At 40.5% G+C, this 21,260-nt stretch overlaps 1 protein-coding gene and 1 pseudogene across 2 annotated transcripts in view; one reads left to right on the top strand and one right to left on the bottom strand.

Annotated features, from left to right (window-relative positions):
* The window catches only part of LOC308255569 (uncharacterized protein), a gene marked incomplete at its 3' end in the record, with an annotated part of 82,540 nt that extends 80,959 nt beyond the window's left edge, over window positions 1-1,581 (bottom strand). Inside the window, exon 1 of the mRNA XM_080683184.1 lies at window positions 1,473-1,581. Coding sequence (XP_080539310.1) covers window positions 1,473-1,573 — 101 coding nt within the window. The 5' untranslated portion in view covers window positions 1,574-1,581. The remainder of the gene's footprint in view (window positions 1-1,472) is intronic.
* LOC308241432 (5-azacytidine-induced protein 2-like) overlaps window positions 1-21,260 on the top strand; it is a 188,295-nt pseudogene that overhangs the window by 151,743 nt on the left and 15,292 nt on the right. The window lies entirely within an intron of this gene.

Raw genomic sequence — 21,260 nt, 5'->3', positions numbered from 1 at the left:
TTCCACTCTGTTGAAAAACTGAGTTGATGTGACCAAGTTTCAGTAGATCAATATTAGATTTCAAAATTCTTCAATTGTTATTTCTCAAGAAATATAACTTTGTAATATGGATGACTTTATGACTTAGTTACTTTAAATCTTAAACACAATACTTACTAAGTGATATTAATATCCATTACATTTTTTGTATTTTTATATCCTAAGAATGTATACTGATTGCCCACTCTTTTTTTTGCCTTTTTTCACTTATAAGTAAAATTTTCTAGATATGATCATATTATTCTTCCAGTAAGCTTTTTATAAAATTCATTGCTATAAATGACTGTTTAATATGCCACTTTGAATTTTTTTAACCATCCTACTTTCAAAAAGCATTATTATTTTCATTTACTTCTAATACTCCTCAACCTTATTTAATTATTTTTATACCTAACACCTTTTAGTGATTCCACAAATATTATAATAAATTAAGTTTGCATTTTATAGTCTATGGCACCAAAATCAATTGTATAGAACCTCATGCGTTCATTTATAGGCAATAGAATGATCTTAGTAATTCTCACCTCAAAATACAACAACCCTTATTAACATAATTAATATTTTAGTGTGGAAAATATATACATATTTTATATTAGTCCTGTCATCCTAACTGGCAAGTAACTTAAAGTTTAAGTTTTTATTATACATTTGAGTACATAATAAATGCCAGGATTTTAGGCATTGGTACACTGATTGTATAGTAATGTTTATATGTACTAGAGTTGTAATTATGAGATTCAAGGCTTTTGGAGGAAACTGCTATATATTTGGAAAAGTAACAATTAGATTTCTTTTGAGAAGAAAGGATAGCAGCACTAAGGTCTGGCATTTAATGACCTATAAACAGAGTGACGTCAGAGGAAGGGCAGCATAAGGGCGCATCTATCCTCTCCCCCTAACATTTCCACAAAATAACCACCTGTAACTCAACAAAGAAGTCCCTGCTCAACACAGATGCACTCCTGAGAGACCCGCACACTGGGACAACCAAGGTGGGCTCCTTGGAATAAGCGGGGAGACAAGAGAAGGGAGGGAAGCTGAACAAGGGATAGTGCAGCAGCTTGTCCACAGCGCAGCTGGGAAAGGACAGCAGCAGTTACAGGCATTTTCCTCAGCTGGTCTGGACCAAGAGCGAGTTAACCCAGCAAGTGGCTGGCTGTTGGAATGGCGGCTGGAGTGGTGGCATTGTGTGCTCCAGCACACAAACAGTGAGAGAGTGTCTGAACCTTAGGGGCGCCTTGTGAATGAGATCTGAGTTGCATGCCTGAGCTGCGAGTCAGCAGACATCCTCTCTAGAGAGTTGCTCCCCAGGGCTGAGCCTGGCTGCTGGCTTTCAGGCAAAGAAAGTAGATCACAGAGCCCTGCCACTGATTAGATTCCCAAATCTCACCTCCCTCCCGTTGCCCTTGGAGTTATTTCCAGGAGTGTATTACCTGGAGGCCAAGAGCTGTTGCAGTAGAAACACAGTTTCTCTCTGTGACTGAACCCCAGGAGGGGTGCTTGGGCTAGAACCTTGGAGGTCAGGGACTGCCATTACTGTGAGGGAAAAACAAACCTGACCCCCAAACAGCAGAAGCAGTATAGCCCTATGGAAGCCACAGAGGCTCAAAACTGAGGCCACAGAGGAAAAAAAAAAAAATCTTGCAATTCAGCGCCATCTACTGGAATAGAGTAGAAGACCTACTCAGAGATAAATGGGAGAACAAAGGAGAACAATGAAAGCCATGAACAAGGAGAACAAGGATGGCCAGAAAGAAAATGAAACATGCTCAGAAAAGAGGCTGGAACACACGGAATTTTGCGAGTTGAATGACAGAAATTTCAAGATTACAGTTCTAAATATAATGAGAGCTGAAAGGCAATTCAGCTCACTCAGAAAACAAATCAATGAACAAAATGAGTGTTTCTCTAAAGAAATTGAATTTTTAAGAATATAGCAGAAATCCTGGAAATGAAGCAGGCAATTAAAGAAATTAAGAATGAACTGATGAGCATAGAAAACAGAACCAACCAGTTAGAAGAAAGAATTAGTGAATTCCTAACTTCAAGAATTAGATATTGAAGTTAGGAATCAAGAAATGATGCAGCCGAAACCGGTTTGGCTCAGTGGATAGAGCGTCGGCCTGCGGACTGAAGGGTCCCGGGTTCGATTCCGGTCAAGGGCATGTACCTTGGTTGCAGGCATATCCCCAGTGGGGAGTGTGCAGGAGGCAGCTGATCGATGTTTCTCTCTCATCGATGTTTCTAGCTCTCTATCCCTCTCCCTTCCTCTCTGTAAAAAATCAATAAAATATATTTTAAAAAAAAAAGTAAAAGAAATGATGCAGAGGGAAGAAGACAAAGACCTGAGAGTTAAGAAATATGAAATAGCCCTACGAGACCTCTCTGATTCCATAAAAATAATAACATAATCATGGGCATAACGAAGCGTGAAGAGAAAGAGTATGGAATGCAGAATCTATTAAAACAAATAGTGGATGAGATCTTCCCATTTCTGTGGAAATAACTAGATCTTCGAATCCAAGAAGCAAACAGAACACCTCCAAAGAGGCCCTCTCCAAGGCCCCTAGTAATGAAGCTGTCAAAAATTAGTGACAAAGAAAAAATCCTCAAAGCATCCAGGAAAAAGAAGGAAGTGACCTACAAAGGAAAACCCATCAGAATTTCACTTGACATCTCAGCAGAAAATCTACAAGAAGAGAGTGGAACCAAATATTCAAACATCTAAAAGACAGAAATTACCAGCCACACTTATTATATCCAGCAAAATTATCCTTTAAATATGAAGGAGAAATAAGAACATTCCCAGACATACAGAAACTGAGGGATTTTATCACTAGAAAACCTCCATTGCAGGAAATACTCAAGGGAGTTATTCTACCTGAAACAAAGAACATAAGGTCATAACTCTACCAGTAGCATTCCCAAAAATTCGCAGCATAGACAGGGATAATTTGTGACAATAAAAACATACAAGGGGAAGAGGGACAGGTATGGACAGGCAAAGGAAGATGAAGATCAGATGTACTGAAAAGGGAAAAAACTATGGTATATATATGCAACTTCACTTTTTATAAAACTAATGGAAACCACACACAGAAATTCCCCAAACAAGACATATAATTAAAAAAAAAAAAAAAAGAGGAAGGAGGTGTGGAATACCACCAAACAAAAACAACATATAAAAGTATTAAGGAAAAGAACCAATGGAGGCACAGAGTTACCAGAAAACAAAAGATAAAATGGCTATAGAAATCCTCATACATCAATAATTACCCTAAATGTAAATGGGCTAAATTCACCAATAAAGAGGCACAGAATAGCAGAATGGATCAAAAAAACAAAACAAAACCATATGCTGCCTACAAGAGACACATCTAATCAGCAGAGACAAAGGTAGATTCAAAGTAAAAGGGTGGAAAATGATTCTCCAAGCAAATAACATCCACAATAAAGCAGATGTAGCCATACTTATATCTGATAAAATAAATCTCAAGATAACAAAGATAACAAGAGACAAAGATGGACACTTTATAATGATAAAGGGAACACTACATCAAGAAAACATAACACTTCTTAATATATATGCGCCCAACCAGGGAGCACCGAAATATATTAAACAGCTACTCACAGAACTAAAGGGAGAAACAGATCAAAACACAGTTATAGGTGGAGACCTTAATATTCCATTGACAACTCTAGACATATCAACCAAGCAAAAAAATCAATAAAGAAATATCAGACTTAAATGAAACACTAGACGTAATGGATATAATTGACATTTACAGAACATTTCATCCCAGAACATCAGATTATACATTCTTCTCCAGTGCACATGAAACATTCTCAAGGATAGACCATATGTTGGGTCACAGAACAAGCATCAACAAATTCAAAAAGATTGAAGTTATTCCAAGTATATTTTCTGACCACAATGCCATGAAGTTAGAAATCGCCCGCAGAAAGGAGGTAAAAAAAACCTACAAATACATGGAGATTAAATAACATACTACTAAAAAATGACTGGGTCAAAGAAGAAGTAAAAGATGATATCAAAGATATATAGAGACAAACGAGAATGATAACAACAAATCTAACCCTCTGGGATGCAGCGAAAGCTGTAATAAAAGGGAAGTTTCTATCACTACAGGCTTATCTCAAGAAACCAGAGAAATTCCAAGTAAACAACCTAACATCATACCTAAGAAGACTACAGAAAGAAGATCAAAAGCAATCCAAAGGAAAGCAAAAGAAAGGAAATAATAAAAATTACAGCAGAATTAAATGAAATAGAGAACAAAAGACTGTAGAAAAATTAATAAAACAAAGAACTGGTTCTTTGAAAAGATTAATTAAATTGACAAACCCCTAGCTAGACTCACTAAGGAAAAAAGGGAAAAGACACATATAAACAAAATCAGAAATGAGAGAGGAGAAATCACCATAGACATCACAGATATACAAAGGAAAATACTAGAATATTATGAAAGCCTTTATGCCATCAAATTCAATAATCTAGAAGAAATGGATAAGTTCCTAGAAATATATAACCTTCCTAGACTAAATCATGAAGAACTGGAAAATCTAAATAGACCGATCAGCAGTGAGGAAATTGAAACAACCATCAGAAGCCTCCCAAAAAAAAACAAAAATCCAGGACAAGATGGCTTCACTAGCGAATTCTACCAAATGTTCAAGGAAGAATTCAAGCCTATTCTTTGTAAACTCTTCCAAAAAATTGAAGAAGAGGCAATACTTCCTAACACATTCTACCAGCCCAATATAACCCTAATACCAAAACCTGGCAAAGATAACACAAAAAAGAAAACTACAGACCAATATCCCTGATGAATACAAATGCAAAAATTCTAACCAAAATATAGCTAATTGAATACAACAGTACATCCAAAAAATAATACACCACAATCAAGTGGGATTCATTCCAGGGGCACAAGGATGGTTCAACATTCCCAAATCAATAAAGTAATACACCACATTAACAAAAGAAAGGATAAAAATCATATGATCTTGCCAATAGATGCAGAAAAAGCGTCTGATAAGATACAACATCCATTTATGATTAAAACACTCAATAAAATAGGACGAGAAGGAAAGTACCTCAACTTAATAAAGGCCATATATGGGAAACCCTCAGCCAATATCACACTCAATGGTGAAAAACTGAAAGCTTTCCCCCGAAGATCAGGAACAAGACAAGGATGTCCACTCTCACCACTCTTATTCAACATAGTATTGGAAGTACTAGCCAGAGCAATAAGGCAAGAGAAAGAAATAAAAGGCAACCAAATAGTATTGGAAGAAGTCAAACCATCACTTTTTGCAGATGACATGATGTTGTATATAGAAAACTCTAAAGACTCTACCCAAAAACTACTGGAAACAATAAACAAATACAATCAAGTTGCAGGATACAAAATCAATGTACAAAAATCCATTGCCTTCCTGTATACCAACAACAAAACTTCAGAAAGAGAAATAGAGAAAACAATTCCTTTTGCAATTGCAACCAAAAGAATAAAATACCTAGGAATAAACTTAACAAAAAATGTAAACACCTATTTACTGACAATTACAAAACATTAGTAAAATAGATTGAAAAAGACACAATGCAATGGAAAAATATCCCATGTTCACGGATTGGAAAAATGGCCATTTTACCCAAAGCAATACACAGATTTAATGCAATCCCCATCAAAATCCCAATGTCATTTTTTTAAAGAAATAGAATGAGAAATTATCAGATTTGTATGGAACCACAAAAGCCCCAGAGTAGCCAAAGCAATCCTGAAAAAAAAAAAAAAAAAAAAGAACAAGGCTGGAGGTTTCACACTACCTGACTTCAAAATATACTACATAGCTACAATAATCAAACCAGCATGGTATTGGCAGAGAAACAGATACACAGATCAATGGAACAGAATAGAGAGCCCAGCTATAAAACCACACATATATGGACAGATAATTTTCGACAAAGGATCCAGAAATGCACACTGGAGTAAAGATAATCTCTTCAATAAATGGTGCTGGGAAAACTGGAAAGCCACATACAAACGAATGAAACTGGATTGTAGTTTGTCCCCATATACAAAAATTAGTTCTAAATGGATCTAAGACTTAGATATAACACCACAAACTAAAAATCACATAGAAATAAATGTAGGTACCAAATTTATGGACCTTGGTGTTAAAGAACATTTTAATGACTTGACCCCAAAGGCAAGGGAGGTAAAAACAAAAATAAATGAATGGGACTATATCAAACTGAAGAGCTTCTGCACAGCAAAAGAAATGGACAACAGAACAAGCAGGCAGACAACCAGATGGGAGATGATATTTTCAACCAATAGCTCTGACAAAGGTTTAATCTCCAAAATATATAAAGAACTCCTAAAACTCAACACCAAACAAACAATCCAATCAAAAAGTGGGCAGAAGACCTGAAAATACACCTCTCCCAAGAAGACATACGGACAGCCATTAGATATATGAAAAGATGTTCAAACTCACTGGCAATCAGGGAAATGCAAATTGAAACTACAATGAGATGCCACCTTACACCAGTTAGAGTGGCCATTATCAACAAGACAAGCAACAACAAGAGTTGGAGAGGATGTGGAAAAAGGGAGCCCTCACTCACTGCTGGTGGGAATGTAGACTGGTACAACCACTATGGAAAGAAGTCAGACAATTCCTCAAAACATTAACAATAGAGCTACCATACGACCCAACAATCCCACTCCTGGGTATATACCCGAAAAACTCAAAATCATTTCTAGGCAAAGATATATGCACCCCTATGTTCATTGTAGCATTATTCAGAGTGGCCAAGAGTTGGAAACAGCCAAGGTGCCCTACGATAGAGGACTGGATAAAGATGTGGTATATATACACAATGGAGTACTATACGGTCATAAGAAAGGATGAAATAGCGTCATTTACAACAACATGGATGGACCTTGGAACATTATGTGAAGTGAAATAAGTCAAACAGAGAAAGCTAAGAATCATATGATTTCACTCATATGTGGAATATAAAACTGAAACTTATGATGAACACAAACACCAGTGTGGTGGTTGCCAAAGGGAGGGGGATAAGGGAAGAAAGGGGTCCTAATATGAGGTGACAAGAGAAGATTTGACTTTGGGTGGTGGGAACATGGTCCTATATACAGATTTTGTAAATTAGTAATCCACACATGTAACCTATATGTTCATGTTGACTAATGTCACCCCAATAAAATTTAAAAAAAATAATAATGACCTACAAACAGTTTAAGGAGCTAGACTGTACATGAGATGTGACAAGTCAGGGCCTGAGGACAGCTTCTAGGACTAGAGGATGTGACCTGCCACCACTGCTTCCTTATTGCCTCGCCACGTTCCTGGCACCAGAGTTAGGACTCCAAAAGTGTTTGCTGAAAGTACAGAAACTGTGTCAGTTCCACCTCTGGGCTGTCCCATCCAAATGTCACAAGGGCAGCTGGCCCTGTGGGCACCAACCCTGAGACATGAGAAGGCAGAGGTGACACACCACTCCAAAGCTCCACTCCTCCGTGTGTCTTCTGAAGCTTGAATTCATCACCCAGTTTCCAAACATTTCATGAACATTGACTATGCACTTGAACCATTAAGACTCAAGAGCTGTTTTCTTTCTTTTTTGTCAACTCAGTCAGATGGTAATAGTAAATAATAATTATAGCTTATATGCTGTACCAGACTTGTGCTAACTAATTTAGATGCATCATTTCATTAGTCCCCACATCCTGGGCTTATACTATTGAAGAAAGGAAAGCACAGAGAGACTCCTCCCGCAGCGCCTGACGTTTTTCTCTTTCTTGGCGGCCTGTTGCAGGGTGGGAAGCATTTCTCTCTAAGTTGCCAGAAACGTAGCAGGATACAAAATGAACATTCAAAAATCCATGGCTTTTTATACACCAATATGAACTCTCAGAAAGAGAAACTAAACAAATAATCCCATTTACCATTGCAACCAAAAATTAAGACACTTAGGAATAAAGTTAACCAAGGAGGTAAAAGAAAGAGTTTTTATTTGTGAGTCCATTGGCAAGAAGACAGGAGTCTTGCCCCAAATCTGTCTCCCTAGTCCAGGGGCAAGATTTAAGGGGCTTCAGCACCAGATCATCCTGTGCAGCCAGAGGACCCCTGTGGGGCGGCCACTGGGGAGGAGCCAGGCTGAGCTCAGCCTGCAGGGAGTGAGGCTCAAAACCTGCCAGCAGGTGGCCCTGCTCAGAGGTGACCTGTGCAGCGCCCGCCCTAACCCAGCCAGGGGCCTCCGAGTAACTTGATGGTGACCGCCTGCTTATCGGAAAAAAATTAAAAATAAAAAACCTAAACCTCACTAACCATATGGCCATCAGATGCTACATAACAAGTACCACTAATAGGCAAAGGGCTCTCATTACAAGGGATTAACATCCACATACATTCTAAAATGACAATGGCCTGTACTATTATACATTTTTTAAATAAAGTTTCATTGGTTTAAGTCATTCTGTATATAAGATACCAGTAATATTCCAGATTGTCATACATCTTTTTCAGCATTCTTATACCTTATTTAGCTTGTTCAGAAAACTAGCCATGGTTTAAAAAAAAACACAAAAAAAAACACACAAAAAAAAAACATTAATGTCCCACACAAAAACTATACAGATTTACAAATATTTTGTTTCATCTTATGCTTCCTTTGTTGTATTTTAAAGACATAAATTAAAAATGAAAGTTTAGAAATGTTTCCAAAAAATATGACTTAAAATAATACAGTCTGATAACCACATAACCTGCTTTAACACTGCCATTTGAAAAACACTTCAAATCAAAATACCGCTTTAAGTCAAAACATGTACATTTTTAATTATAAAACTATGCTTACTTCCTAAATTATGTTTGGATAGTTTAGTCTAGAACACCATTATTAAAATCTCTTTACACTATTAAAAATTATTCAGAATCTCCAATAGGTATTTTTTTTTAAATATATTTTATTAATTTTTTACAGAGAGGAAGAGAGAGGAGAGGGATAGAGAGCTAGAAACATCAATGAGAGAGAAACATCGATCAGCCGCCTCCCGCATACCCCCCACTGGGGATGTGCCCTCAACCAAGGCACGTGCCCTTGACCGGAATCGAACCCGGGACCCTTCAGTCCGCAGGCCGACGCTCTATCCACTGAGCCAAACCGGCCTCGGCTCCAATAGGTATTTTTTACATCAATAATTTCTACTGATATTTAGCATAATAAAAAACAAAATGGAAACTTTAAAATATTTTATTAATTCATTTAAATCTATTATAAAACTATTATGTTAACATCCTATATAATAAAAGGGTAATATGCAAAGCTACTGAACGGCAGAATGCCCAGTCGCTATGACACACACTGACCATCAGGGGGCAGACGCTCAATGCAGGAGCTGCCCGCTGGTGTTCAGTGTGCTCCCACCCCACAGGGGGAGAGCCGCTCAGCCACAGACCAGGCTGATAGCTGGCTAGAGTAGCAGTGGTGGCGGGAACCTTTCCCGCCTTCGCAGCAGCGCTAAGGATGTCCAACTGCCGTCTTGGGCCTGCTCCCCATGGGAGTGGGCCTAAGCCATCAGTCAGACATCCCCCAAGGGCTCCTGGACTGCTAAAGGGCATAGGCCAGGCTGAGCCTCCCCTCCCCCAGTGCACAAATGTTGTGCACCAGGCCTCTAGTAATGAATGTTTTAATGAAAAAATAATTATATTTCAAAAATAAAAACATTGTAAAAGATGGTATTTAAATATTTTATTACATTTATTGGGTTGCCATTGGTTAATAAATGAATATAGGTTTCAAGTGTACAATGCTATGGTAAGTCATCTGTATTCTGCATTGTGTTCATCACCCAAAATTATCTCTTTCTGTCACCTCACATTTGACTGCCTCTACCTGTTGCTACCTCCCCAACTCCCCTTTCCCTCTGGTAACCAACATACTGTTGTCTGTGTCTATGAGTTTCTGTTTGACCTCTTTGTGTGTTTTTTTTCTGTTTTGTTTTCAGTTTACATGCAACATGTAAGTGAAATCATAAAGTTATTGATGTTTTCCATCTGACTTATTTCACTAAGCATGATATTGTCAAGATCCATCCATGTTGTAGCAAATGGCAGTAATTCATCTTTTCTTATGGCTGAGTAATATTCCATTGTATATGTACTGTAAGGACAGGAAAAAAAGGCCTTTATTTTCCTTTGCTGTAGCCTTCCACAATTTATGAGAAGCAACTGGTAATTAAACCCCAACATTGTTAGCTCCTTTGACTTAAACAACTCCTCCGTTAAAACTGAAAGACAAGGTATTCTCAAGGCTACATTATTGAATACATCTCCTCCCTGCTGGTTTACAACTCAGGGAAAATTACTAAAAAGTTCCCTTTTCCCTCCCTCCCCTTCAAACAAGCCTCTTTTGAACTCTTCATAACTTTTACTCTAAGCATGTTTTACAGGCTTGGGAAAAATTCTGATAAGACGCCTCCCTAAGACATCTGCCTGGACTGTCTCCTGAAGAACTAATGGACAACCCCCCTAATGTCTGCTCAATTTCAGCCCAAAGAATCTCCCTCCCTTCCTTGTCACCTAGCAACAGCAGCTAAAGCTTTAAAGGGGGAGAAGGGGAAGGCAGTTTTTGTTCTTCGCTTTTGTATTGATCAGCAATACAAGGGCCCTTTCCCTTAGGGGAAAGTAAAAATAAACTTTCTCTCTGCATCTATCTCCTCTTTTAGTTGTGAATTCCTTCACAGCCTGCATCACTGGCCAAAAACCCTAATATGCGCCACATTGAAAAAGGTGACATTTTCCCTACAAATCTCTATAATGTCTGCCTTAATAGAAGATAGTGGAGTCTCATATCTGCTTCTGTACTCAGTCTTTTGTAATTTGTTGTTGTGCTTGAGTAGATAAAGAAAATTTGGCCATGTCACACATATACAGACTTGAAAAACAGAAGAGTACTTTAATAGCCTTTTCAAATCATTGTGGATATTCTTGGATACCACACCATATCATAACAAGTGGTAGTTTTTTAAAGGTTAGTGGCCATGTGAAACCTGAAACAATGCTATGAATGTTTCCAACTCTTACATTAAAGTCTCTTTCACTTTGAATGTTTTATGCATGCAAGATATTTATCATCAATGCACTTGGTCATTAAAAAAATTAGGTCAGGCTTTTGCATACCTTTCAAATAGTGACACATTTGGTTGTAATATTTTCAAATACAGATTAAAAACGATTTCCCTACTAACATTAATCAGTATGCGCTAGAGCCCTACAAGCGCAAAAGGCTAAAAGTGCTTGGTATGTATTTAAGACAGCATGTGAACTGATGGTTAAATTTCTCTGCACTCTCCCAAAGCACCTACCAATTCCATTGGGCCTTTCATCCTGGCTATTTTAAAAACAAACTGGGATGGGTATACATATATAGTGCTTTTCCTTTTAAAAACTGAGCCTAATTCCTACATGGTGCTTTACAAATGTTACTCTTGGACTCTGTCCAAGTTGTACTTTCTGTGTTATAAAACTAAAATCCTTTAAGTCTTAATTATGGAAGCATTTCTATCATATCACCTGAAATGTCTGGCCATAATAATAGAGTACAATATGTAGCCATGATTGTCAACATTTCATTAAATTAAAATCATTATTCCTTCAATCATGTTAAGGTTTTTTGTTTACATAAATAGAAAACAAGCATCATCAGAAAGTCACTGGAGAGCTAACAAATATACAACCTGGAGATGCAAAGTAAGATAGTGTGTATGAGATCACAAAGCACATGGCAGGGTCAACATCTGCTGAAGAATGAAAATAAGCCTTATTAAAGAGTCTGAAGTAACAAACCAAATGGTAGCACACACAAACAATATTTAAAGAGACATGATACTTTTTAAAGTAAACAAAATTGTAAAGTGTTGATGAACAGCGTTAGCTAGGCAATATATGTTTTCAATAATGTCATCCAAAGTAGAAAACTACATCAAAATCTACCTTGCATAGGTGAATTCTATTTACATAATTATATACAATACTAGAGACCCGGTGCATGAAATTCATGCACAAGGGGGGGGTGTCCCTCAGCCCAGCCTGCACTCTCTCTAATCTGGGACCCCTCGAGGGAGGGATGTCCTACTGCCAACCGGGATTGGGCGTAAATGGGCAGTCGGACAACCCTCTCACAATCCAGGACTGCTGGATCCCAACTGCTCGCCTGCCTGCCTTCCTGATTGCCCCTAACCGCTTCTGCCTGCCAGCCTGATCACCCCCTAATCACTCCCCTGCCAGCCTGATTGATGCCTAACTGATCCCCTGCCAACCTGTTTGCCCCTAACTGCCCTCCCCTGCAGGCCTGGTCACCCCTAACTGCCCTCCCCTGCTGGCCTGATCACCCACAACTGCCCTCCCTTGCAGGCCTGGTTCCTCCCAACTGCCCTCCCTGCTGGACATCTTGTGGTAGCCATCTTGTGTCCACACGGGGGCAGCCATCTTGTGTGTTGGAGTGATGGTCAATCTGCATATTACTCTTTTATTAGATAGGATAGAGGCCTGGTGCACAGGTGGGGGCCGACTGGTTTGCCCTGAAGGGTGTCCTGGATCAGGGTGGGGGTTCCCTTGGGGTGTGGGGTGGCCTGGGTGAGGGGCCTGTGGTGTTTTGCAGGCCAGCCACGGCCCCTGGAACCCAAGTGGAGGCCCTGGTATCTGGGGTTTATTTATCTTCTACAACTGAAACTTTGTAGCCTGGAGCAGAGCCAAGCATTCTGCTTGCTCCATGGCGGCAGCCATTTCTGTTGGGATTTGTTTATCTTCTATAATTGAAACTTTGTAGCCTTGAGTGGAGGCCTAGGCTGGCAAGAGCAGGAGGAAAGCTTGGCTTCCTCCATTGCGGGTGAAACCCATGCCTCCCTCCTGCTCTCTGTGGCAGTAGCCATCTTGGTTGGGTTTATTTGCATATTTGCTCCTGATTGGCTGGTGGGCGTGGCTGGTGGGCATGGCTGGTGGGTGTAGCAGAGTGATGGTTAATTTGCATATTACTCTTTTATTAGATAGTGTAAAATATATGAAGTTATGTGGAAAGCACCTGGGAGAGCACCTAAGCAAAGGTCGTCAGCTGAATCTAGCAGCGTCAGAAAAGCCATGCCCTGGAAACATACCTCGTCAAAGGTGAGGAATGTTGTCAGTCCTGATCTTTAGCTCAGGCACCAGGGGTGGGTGCCATTATGTAGGTTCACTCAGGTGCTAGAGGTGGATGCAATTACAAGAAGCCACAAAAATGAAGAATGCAGCTTAATCTTTAAGCATGACTTAACATAATTTCCCTTTGTCTTAAACTCTAGTAAAACTTCCTGGTATCATGCTATCTTACCTAATAATAGACAAACAAGTAAATTGACCCTACCTCTGCTACACCACCAGCCAATCAGGAGTGATATGCAAATTAACACAACAAAGATGGAAGTTAATTTGCATACACAGTTGCCAAGTGACGGGGGCAGGCGGGACGCAGGTGTTCTGCCCCACCCCTGGTCTCTCAGGGCCTCTGGGCAGCATGGGAAGGTGGGGCTGAAGTAGAAAGAGGCGGCTCCAGGGCCTGAGCAGAAAGGGGCTGGGCCAGAGTGAAAAAGTGGTGCCAGCAGCCAGGGAAAGGAAAGCCCATTCTAGCATGAATCTTCATGCATCGGGCTTCTAGTATGTAATAAAAGGGCTGCACTAGCTCTGGGTCACTGTCTCTCCATCTGAAAACAGTGTCCCACCTGGTCCCAGCTTTACTTAATGTCTCTATGTCTGTCTCTTTCTTTTTCTCAATTCCCAGTTGTCCTACTCAGGTCTCGTTCACTCTCTAGCTGTGCTGGCTGTGGAAGAACTGGCACTAGAACAGGGACCTAAAAACAGGGGAACTTGAAGCAATAAAATGAGGAGACGCTTTGAGGTGTGCACAACGAATTGAAGAAGTAAGGGAAGGAGCAGATTAGTATAGCTCGGGTTAAAACATGGGAAATACAGGGTCTCAGGAGAGAGAACTTTGTACTCAAATGCTTAAGACAATGCTCAAATCTAGAGAATGCTCTATTAAGCATAGTCAAATCCTTAATTTCTTGAGTTTTGTTAATGAAACTTACCGTTGGTTTCCTGAAGAGGGAACCGTCAACTTACAGACCTGGGAAAAGGTTGGAAAGCAGTTGCAGCAATGGCGGCAGCCATGGAGCTGGAAAGAGCAGGAGGCTAGGGTTGCCCACAGCGATGGAGGAAGCCAAGCTTCTGCAGCCCTGGCCAGCCCAGGCCTCCATGACCAATACACATCAGAAGGTCCAGAAAAAATTCCTGTTCCTACATTTGCACTATGGTCTCTAATTCATGACTGCCTTGATCTGGCACAGGAGAGTTTAAGAATGTCTAAACAGGGTGTGGCCACGGCTCTGCAACATACAGTAGAAGGATGTGAATCTCTAAAAACACCACCTCCCCCCTCTGCACCACTTCCTCTTCTGCCTGTCACTCCTGCGACAGCAGTCAAAAGCCCACCTGATAAAGTTTAACCCCCTAGTTAAGAGTGGGAGCTAGAGTTTGAGGCAGAGCGGGACAATCATCACCGTGAGCAGGATGACTCAGATGATGAGGAAGGTTTTGCTGGCAGTTTTGTGGAAATGACCCTAGCTGACCAGTTTTTAGGGCCCGATGCAGGCATGTGACCCAAAGTGAAAGTAACTTCCTAGCTGATGCTGTCTCCCTTACAGCTGACCTTATGGGAGGCAAGGTGAGCCAGAGAGGATGTTACAGGATTTTCAATGTAACCTGTTATAGAGAGACCAGACCCTGCCAATCCAGAGCAGGTACTGCAAATACATGAGCCTATTCCTTTTAAAATCCTCAAGGAGTTTAAAACCTCTGTTTCTATGTACAGAGATTACTTGACTCCGTGGCTAGTGAAGCTCTACTTTCTCTCAACTGGCAAACGTTGGCTACGACTTGTTTTACCCCTGGAGATTATTAATGTGGAAGTCCAATTGGACTGAACTTAGTGTGGAACAAGTGGCCTAGGGAAGGGCTGGCCGGGAAGGCCAGGAACAGAAGCCACAGCAGTAACCTTAGATGTTATCTCTAAGGGAAAATGTAGCAGTTTAAATCCCAGCTGCTAGAGACTGAGAACAGGCTGCTGGACCTGCTCTCTACTCCCCCTGCCTTTCTCCAGCCTCACATACCTATACATAATTTTCCAGTCTTTATTAACTAAAGACTTTGGAGCATTGCTGGGTTAAATGATAAATATTTAAATATTTTAAGACAGCATACAATACTGAAACATTGATTGATAGACAAGTTTTACTTTGCCTACTCTTAGTTTTTATTACAGAATGTTCCTTGTACTTTGTTGAATGTATATTTTCTTCAAAGTAAGAGTGCATTTCAAGTGCATTCATAAATGTTAATCTAAGAAATGCTGGTTGTTTACTTTTTGGTTATTGATAAATTAAGGTTTCTAAGATTGAAGAATTCTAATACATTTTAAAGAAAAAGAAAGAAAGAAAAGTTCTATGAAAATTGCTGAAGGTATGACAGAAAGAAAGAATATTAGAGTAGAATTACATAATGGAAGGTCTAAGGCATGGCTATGCATTTTGAAGGAGAAAAGGTGGTTTCTAAAGGTGGTTATTTCTGAAAGTTGTAAGAATGTTTCTGAAAGTTGTAAGAATGTCTGTGGAAGTTATAGGAAGTTTGTAGAAAGAAATGTTAAGAGGAAATTGATTAAATGACACAGGACAGTAAGCCAGGACTTTGTGGATGCAACTATCCGTCCCATATGGCAGCAACACCCCAAGCATATATCACCCATTATGTGGTTGACATCTTGCTGGCTCATGAGGATTTAGACACTCTTCATAAAGCTTTTGCAGACTTAACAACACTCTCTCTAAACAATGGGACTGTGTAGTCCTAGCCGGCTTGGCTCAGTGGATAAAGCATCAGCCTGCGGACTGAAGAGTCCCAGGTTCGATTCCGGCCAAGGGCACATGCCTGGGTTGCGGGCTTACTTCCCAGTAGGAGGCATGCAGGAGGCAGCCAATCAATGATTCGCTCTCATCAATGATTCTCTCTCATCATTAATGTTTCTATCTCTCTCTCCTTCTCCCTTCCTCTCTGAAATCAATAAAGAAAAAAATATATATGTAATAAATCACTGCCTAGCTGCTTTTCCAGTCATGGTATGGCCCCTAGAAATAAAAATAGACAATGGACCTGTTTATACTAGCTCCTCCTTTCAGCAGTTTTGCAAGCAATACCAAATAATGCATAAAACAGGAATTCCCTGTCATCCCCAGGGACAGGCAATTGTAGAAAGAGCTAATCAAACCCTGAAGACTCAGTTACAGAAACAAAAAGTAGGAGATGGGTGTTATCCTACTCCACAGAATCAGTTAAATCATGCCCTTTACACTTTAAATTTTTTGAATTGTGACAATAAGGGTCACACAGCAGCCGAGAAGCATCAAGCTCCTGGTACCATGGCATCTGCCAATAAGGTGCGATGGAAGGATTTACAAAAAGGGCTGTGAAAATGTGGGGAAAAGGCCATGTCTGTATCTTTCCAGAAGGCGATTCTAACCCCATCTGGGAGCCAGAGCAAGTGGTGCATCATGACCATGGACCTAGAGAACAGCACATCCCGCTGTTCAAAAAGCTGAAGATCATGCCTCCGGTGATAATTCCGGCTCAGCCACTGACCCTGAAGAAGAAAAAGAGCAGAGGGGGGGTGACCAAGGCCACCAGAGAAGCCAGCGTCCCCACATGAGGTCAACTGAAGAAGCTGACCATCGATGCTCGGCAAGTGGTAGAAGGACAGGGGGTTCAGGTAACCCCCTCCACCCTTTTTATCGCTATGCTGGCACTTGTCAGCTGCCAGGTAAGTACGTCTGCAGCAGAAACTTACTGGACATATGTTCAAGATCCCCCTGTGGTTAATCCAGCCACCTGGCCCAGGGAACCAATACCCATGTTTACTCACAACAATAATATGGTCAGGGGGGCTCCAACTGACATATAAATCCTTCTTCCCGAGGTAATTATACTTATAATGGCTTTAGTGGAGAGTTCCCTATTTGCCTTTCTTGAAAGGGGGCTTCAGAATGTTTGCAGCTTGGCCAAGAAAATAAGACATCCTATGGGGGCCCAAACGTTGCTAATGTCGCAGGCCCCTAGGACTTGGGAAAATATATTCACAGTTACTAAACTGGGGTTTCCTAATGCCACCCGATGTTTGTCTGATAAGCATCCCACACTTCCCCACTGTGCTAATAGCACCACTATTGAGCTGGGAGCATTTCCTCAATGGCAAGATTGTGCCCACCCTGTACCAGTAAGACATAATATTTCTGGCTCTGACTTGTATGTATTGGATTGGTCTCACAGGCTTGATGCTAAACCTCCCCATCACGAGTCTATGTCACCAGGAGGATTTGTGGGTAACGCCCTGACCACGGAAACAGGAGGTTTACAGAAAGATCTTTAGTGTTTAGCCATTGCCCTTGACTTTCTTAATTTTACTAGCTCTTCCTTAGTTGATATTAAAGAGCATGTTCATCGAGCCTTTGCTATGGCTTGCCAGTCTGTGTCCAACCCCCATATGTACTGGTGACTGGAAATGTGAACATCACCAGATTAGACACCCATTATGCTGTCCAATGCCAACACTGTAACCTTACCAGCTGTGTTTCCAGGCTTAATCTGAATAAAGATATATTAATTTTAAAACAACCCTCTCTTATTATGCTTCCTACCAACATAACAGGAAAATGGTATCATAATACGGGCCTCCAGACATTGCAGGAACTGCACTATCAGCTGTCCTGGGAAAAGCGTGCCTTGGGACTTATTATTTTTGGTCTTGTTACCCCAGTTACTGTTATCACATCTGCTGTGACTGCGTCTCTCGCATTGACCCAGATAATCCAGAATGCAAAGTTTGTTAATGAATTGGCTCAGAACACCTCGGCTATACTTCATGATCAAGAAGATATAGACAAAAACCTAGAAACAAAGATAAATGCATTGGAAGCTGTAGTTATAGGACTAGACAATCAATTAGAAAGTGTTAAGATTAGACAGCAGCTGCAATGCCATGCTGCTTCTACATATATTTGTGTAACTTCATCCCGCTTTAACAGTTCTCTATGGAATTGGCATAAAATAAAAATGCACCTACAGGGAATATGGCATCATAATAATATCAGTATAGATCTAGTGCAGTTACACAAACATGTTCAAGCCATTCAGAATAGTCATAATGAGATTATATTTCCTATGAAGCTAGCAAAAGAATTGCTAGATGGTTTAAAAAGATTTAATCCATGGAATATGTTAAAACACACTGCCTGGTACCTAGTAGGATTCCTTTGTGCATCACTAATATTATTCTGCTTTCTTTCAGTCAGCAGCAAGCTCCTGTGATCCCAAGTCTAAAGGCTCAAATAAGATGTTCATAAGATGCATTTAAAATATAAAAAAGAGGGAGATGTGGAGAGTGCCTGGGAAAGCACCTGAGCAAAGGTTGTCAGCTGAATCCAGCAGCATTGGCAAAGCCATGCCCTGGAAACATACTTTGCCAAAGGTGAGAAATGTTGTCAGTCCTGACTTTAAACTCAGGCACCAGGGGATGGGTGCCATTATCTAGGTTCACTCAGGTGCCAGGGGCAGATGCAATTATCCAGGCTCAGCCAGGCCTGACAATTACAAGAAGCCACAAAAAGAAAGAATGCAGCTTAATCTTTAAGCATGACTTAACATAATTCCCTTTTGTCTTAAACTCTACTAAAACTTCCTGGAATCATGCTGTATATAATAAAAGTGCTGCACTAGCTCTGGGTCACAGTCTCTCCATTTGAGAACAGTGTCCCACATGGTCCCAGCTTTACTTGTATATGTGTCTGTCCTTTTCTTAATCCCCAGTCGCCCCTACTTAGGTCTCATTCACTGTCTAGCTGTGTTGGCTGCAGAAGAAAGTTATAATGATATTATAATAATAATAATGTAAGCAGAAATAACACCAATTTTCCAAAAACACTTTAAGAAAATAAAGTCAAACATACACTTACTATATGATTCAACATTCTATTCCTAAGCATTTACTCAAGAGAAATGAAAGAATATGTTCATAGAAAAACATGTACATCAGTGTTTATAGCAGCTTTATTGTAATAGCCAAAAATGGAACCTACTTAAATGCCCATCAACATATTCATTAATAAAATGTGGTGTATCCCTACAAGGGTGGAATACTGCTCAGTAAAAAAAACAACAACAATGAATTCTTGATACATACAACCATATGAATTATTAGACTGAATGAAAAAAAGAACACATTGAGACTGGTAGGAAGAGCAGAGGCACTGAATAGGTTGATCTGACTACCACATGTGACTTTTTCTTTACTCAGAAGGGATATCTCAACTGCAGAGGTCTCCCATGAGGATCAAGGGGTCCTTCCCCCACAACAACCCCCCGCCCAGGATTCCAGAGCTGGGAAGAGAAGTCCCCATAACTTTGGGCTACAAAAACCAGCCGGGATTGTGGCTTTGTGACATAGAGACCCAGGAAGTTCACCTTAAAGGGCCAGGGTACAAACTTACTCAGACCCAATCCCTCTTGGGGATGAGGGACAGGGATTCAGGGACATACAGGGAGGAACTGGATTATCTGGAATCACAGCAAAAACTTGGGTGTGCTTTCTCCCAGACAGGGTGCTCACAGGGGTCATTGTTCCTATGCTGATATCTCCCCCTTGCAGAGCTGACTGGCAGCCATAGCTGCATTTCCATCAGCCTGGCTCACCCTGGTGATTCCCTGAGAACACGCCCCATCCAATTTACTGACCCACCGAAGCAGTTTGCAGTGGCCTTTCCATATGAACAGCCTGCCCTGGTTAAGGCTTCAGACTTTTCTAAAATCTCTCTAACAAGCATAGCTGGAGTCAGTGTGCCACATACCTCTAAAGGTACTAGCACCAGCCTGACATCCTTCACACCTTGGCCTCTTTTGGGAACTTCCAAGCCCAATACAAGTAGCAGCCATCTGCAGAACACTCTGTAGCACTTGTGAGGTGGCCCCAGGCAATGGGTGACTTTGTATTTCCTGGGAGGCCCCAGAGCCAATGCATCTGGTGGACAGATTCAGACCATACCAGATTACAACTCTACTCATCCCTGAGCAGCACACCCAAGGCACCGACTCAGGGAGCAACAGGCCTCATGGATGCACGTCCTGCTTCATATGAGTGTCTCTGCACAGCAGTTCTTCTATTGTAGTTGGAGCTAATCTTCCCAAGGGGTAGGCCTGGAGGTCAATGCCTCCCAGTGATGCTTACATCAACCAAGGCTCAACTACAATAGAGCAGTACCACAGCTCACACAGGGTCACACCAGGAGTGCCCAGTTCAGGTGACTGGGGAGGCTAAGCAACTGGGCCCTACAGAACATCTACTACACAAGGCCATTCTACCCAGTCTGGGAGGCAGAAGATCTACCTAATACAAACACAGGGAAGCAGCCAAAATGTGGAGTCAAAGGAACATGTCACAAATGAAAGAACATGAGAAATCTCCAAATGAAGAACTAAATGAAATGGAAGCAAGATAACTATCAGATACAGAGTTCAAAACCATGTTTAGAGGATGCTCAAGGAACTTAATGAGAACTTCAAGAAACTTGGTGAGAATTTCAAGGAACTTAGTGAAAACATCAACAACATAAAAAAGGACCAGTCAGAAATGAAGTGCATACTAACTGAAATAAATAATAATTTACAGGGAATCAACAGTAGAACAGAGGATGCCAAGAATTTAATAAAAAAAAACCTGGAATACAAGGACGTAAAAAACACCCAATCAGAACATCAAAAAGGAAAATGAACCCCCAAAATGAAGATAACATAAGGAGCTTCTGGGGAAACTTCAAGTGTACAGACATTTACATCATGTGCATACCAGGAGAAGAGAGGGAACAAGAAATAAAAAACCTATTTGAAAAAATAATGACACAAAACTTCCCTTACCTAATGAAAGAAATAAATCCAGGAAACATAGAGAGTCTCAAACAACATGAATCCAAAGAGGCACACACCAAGACACATCATAATTAAAATGCCAAAGGTTAAGGACAAGAAGATAATCTTAG

This window comes from Plecotus auritus (assembly GCF_963455305.1).
Source record: "Plecotus auritus genome assembly, chromosome: 1".
In the NCBI taxonomy this organism is placed as follows: Eukaryota; Metazoa; Chordata; class Mammalia; order Chiroptera; family Vespertilionidae; genus Plecotus; species Plecotus auritus.
This window is presented reverse-complemented; position numbering and strand designations above follow the sequence as displayed.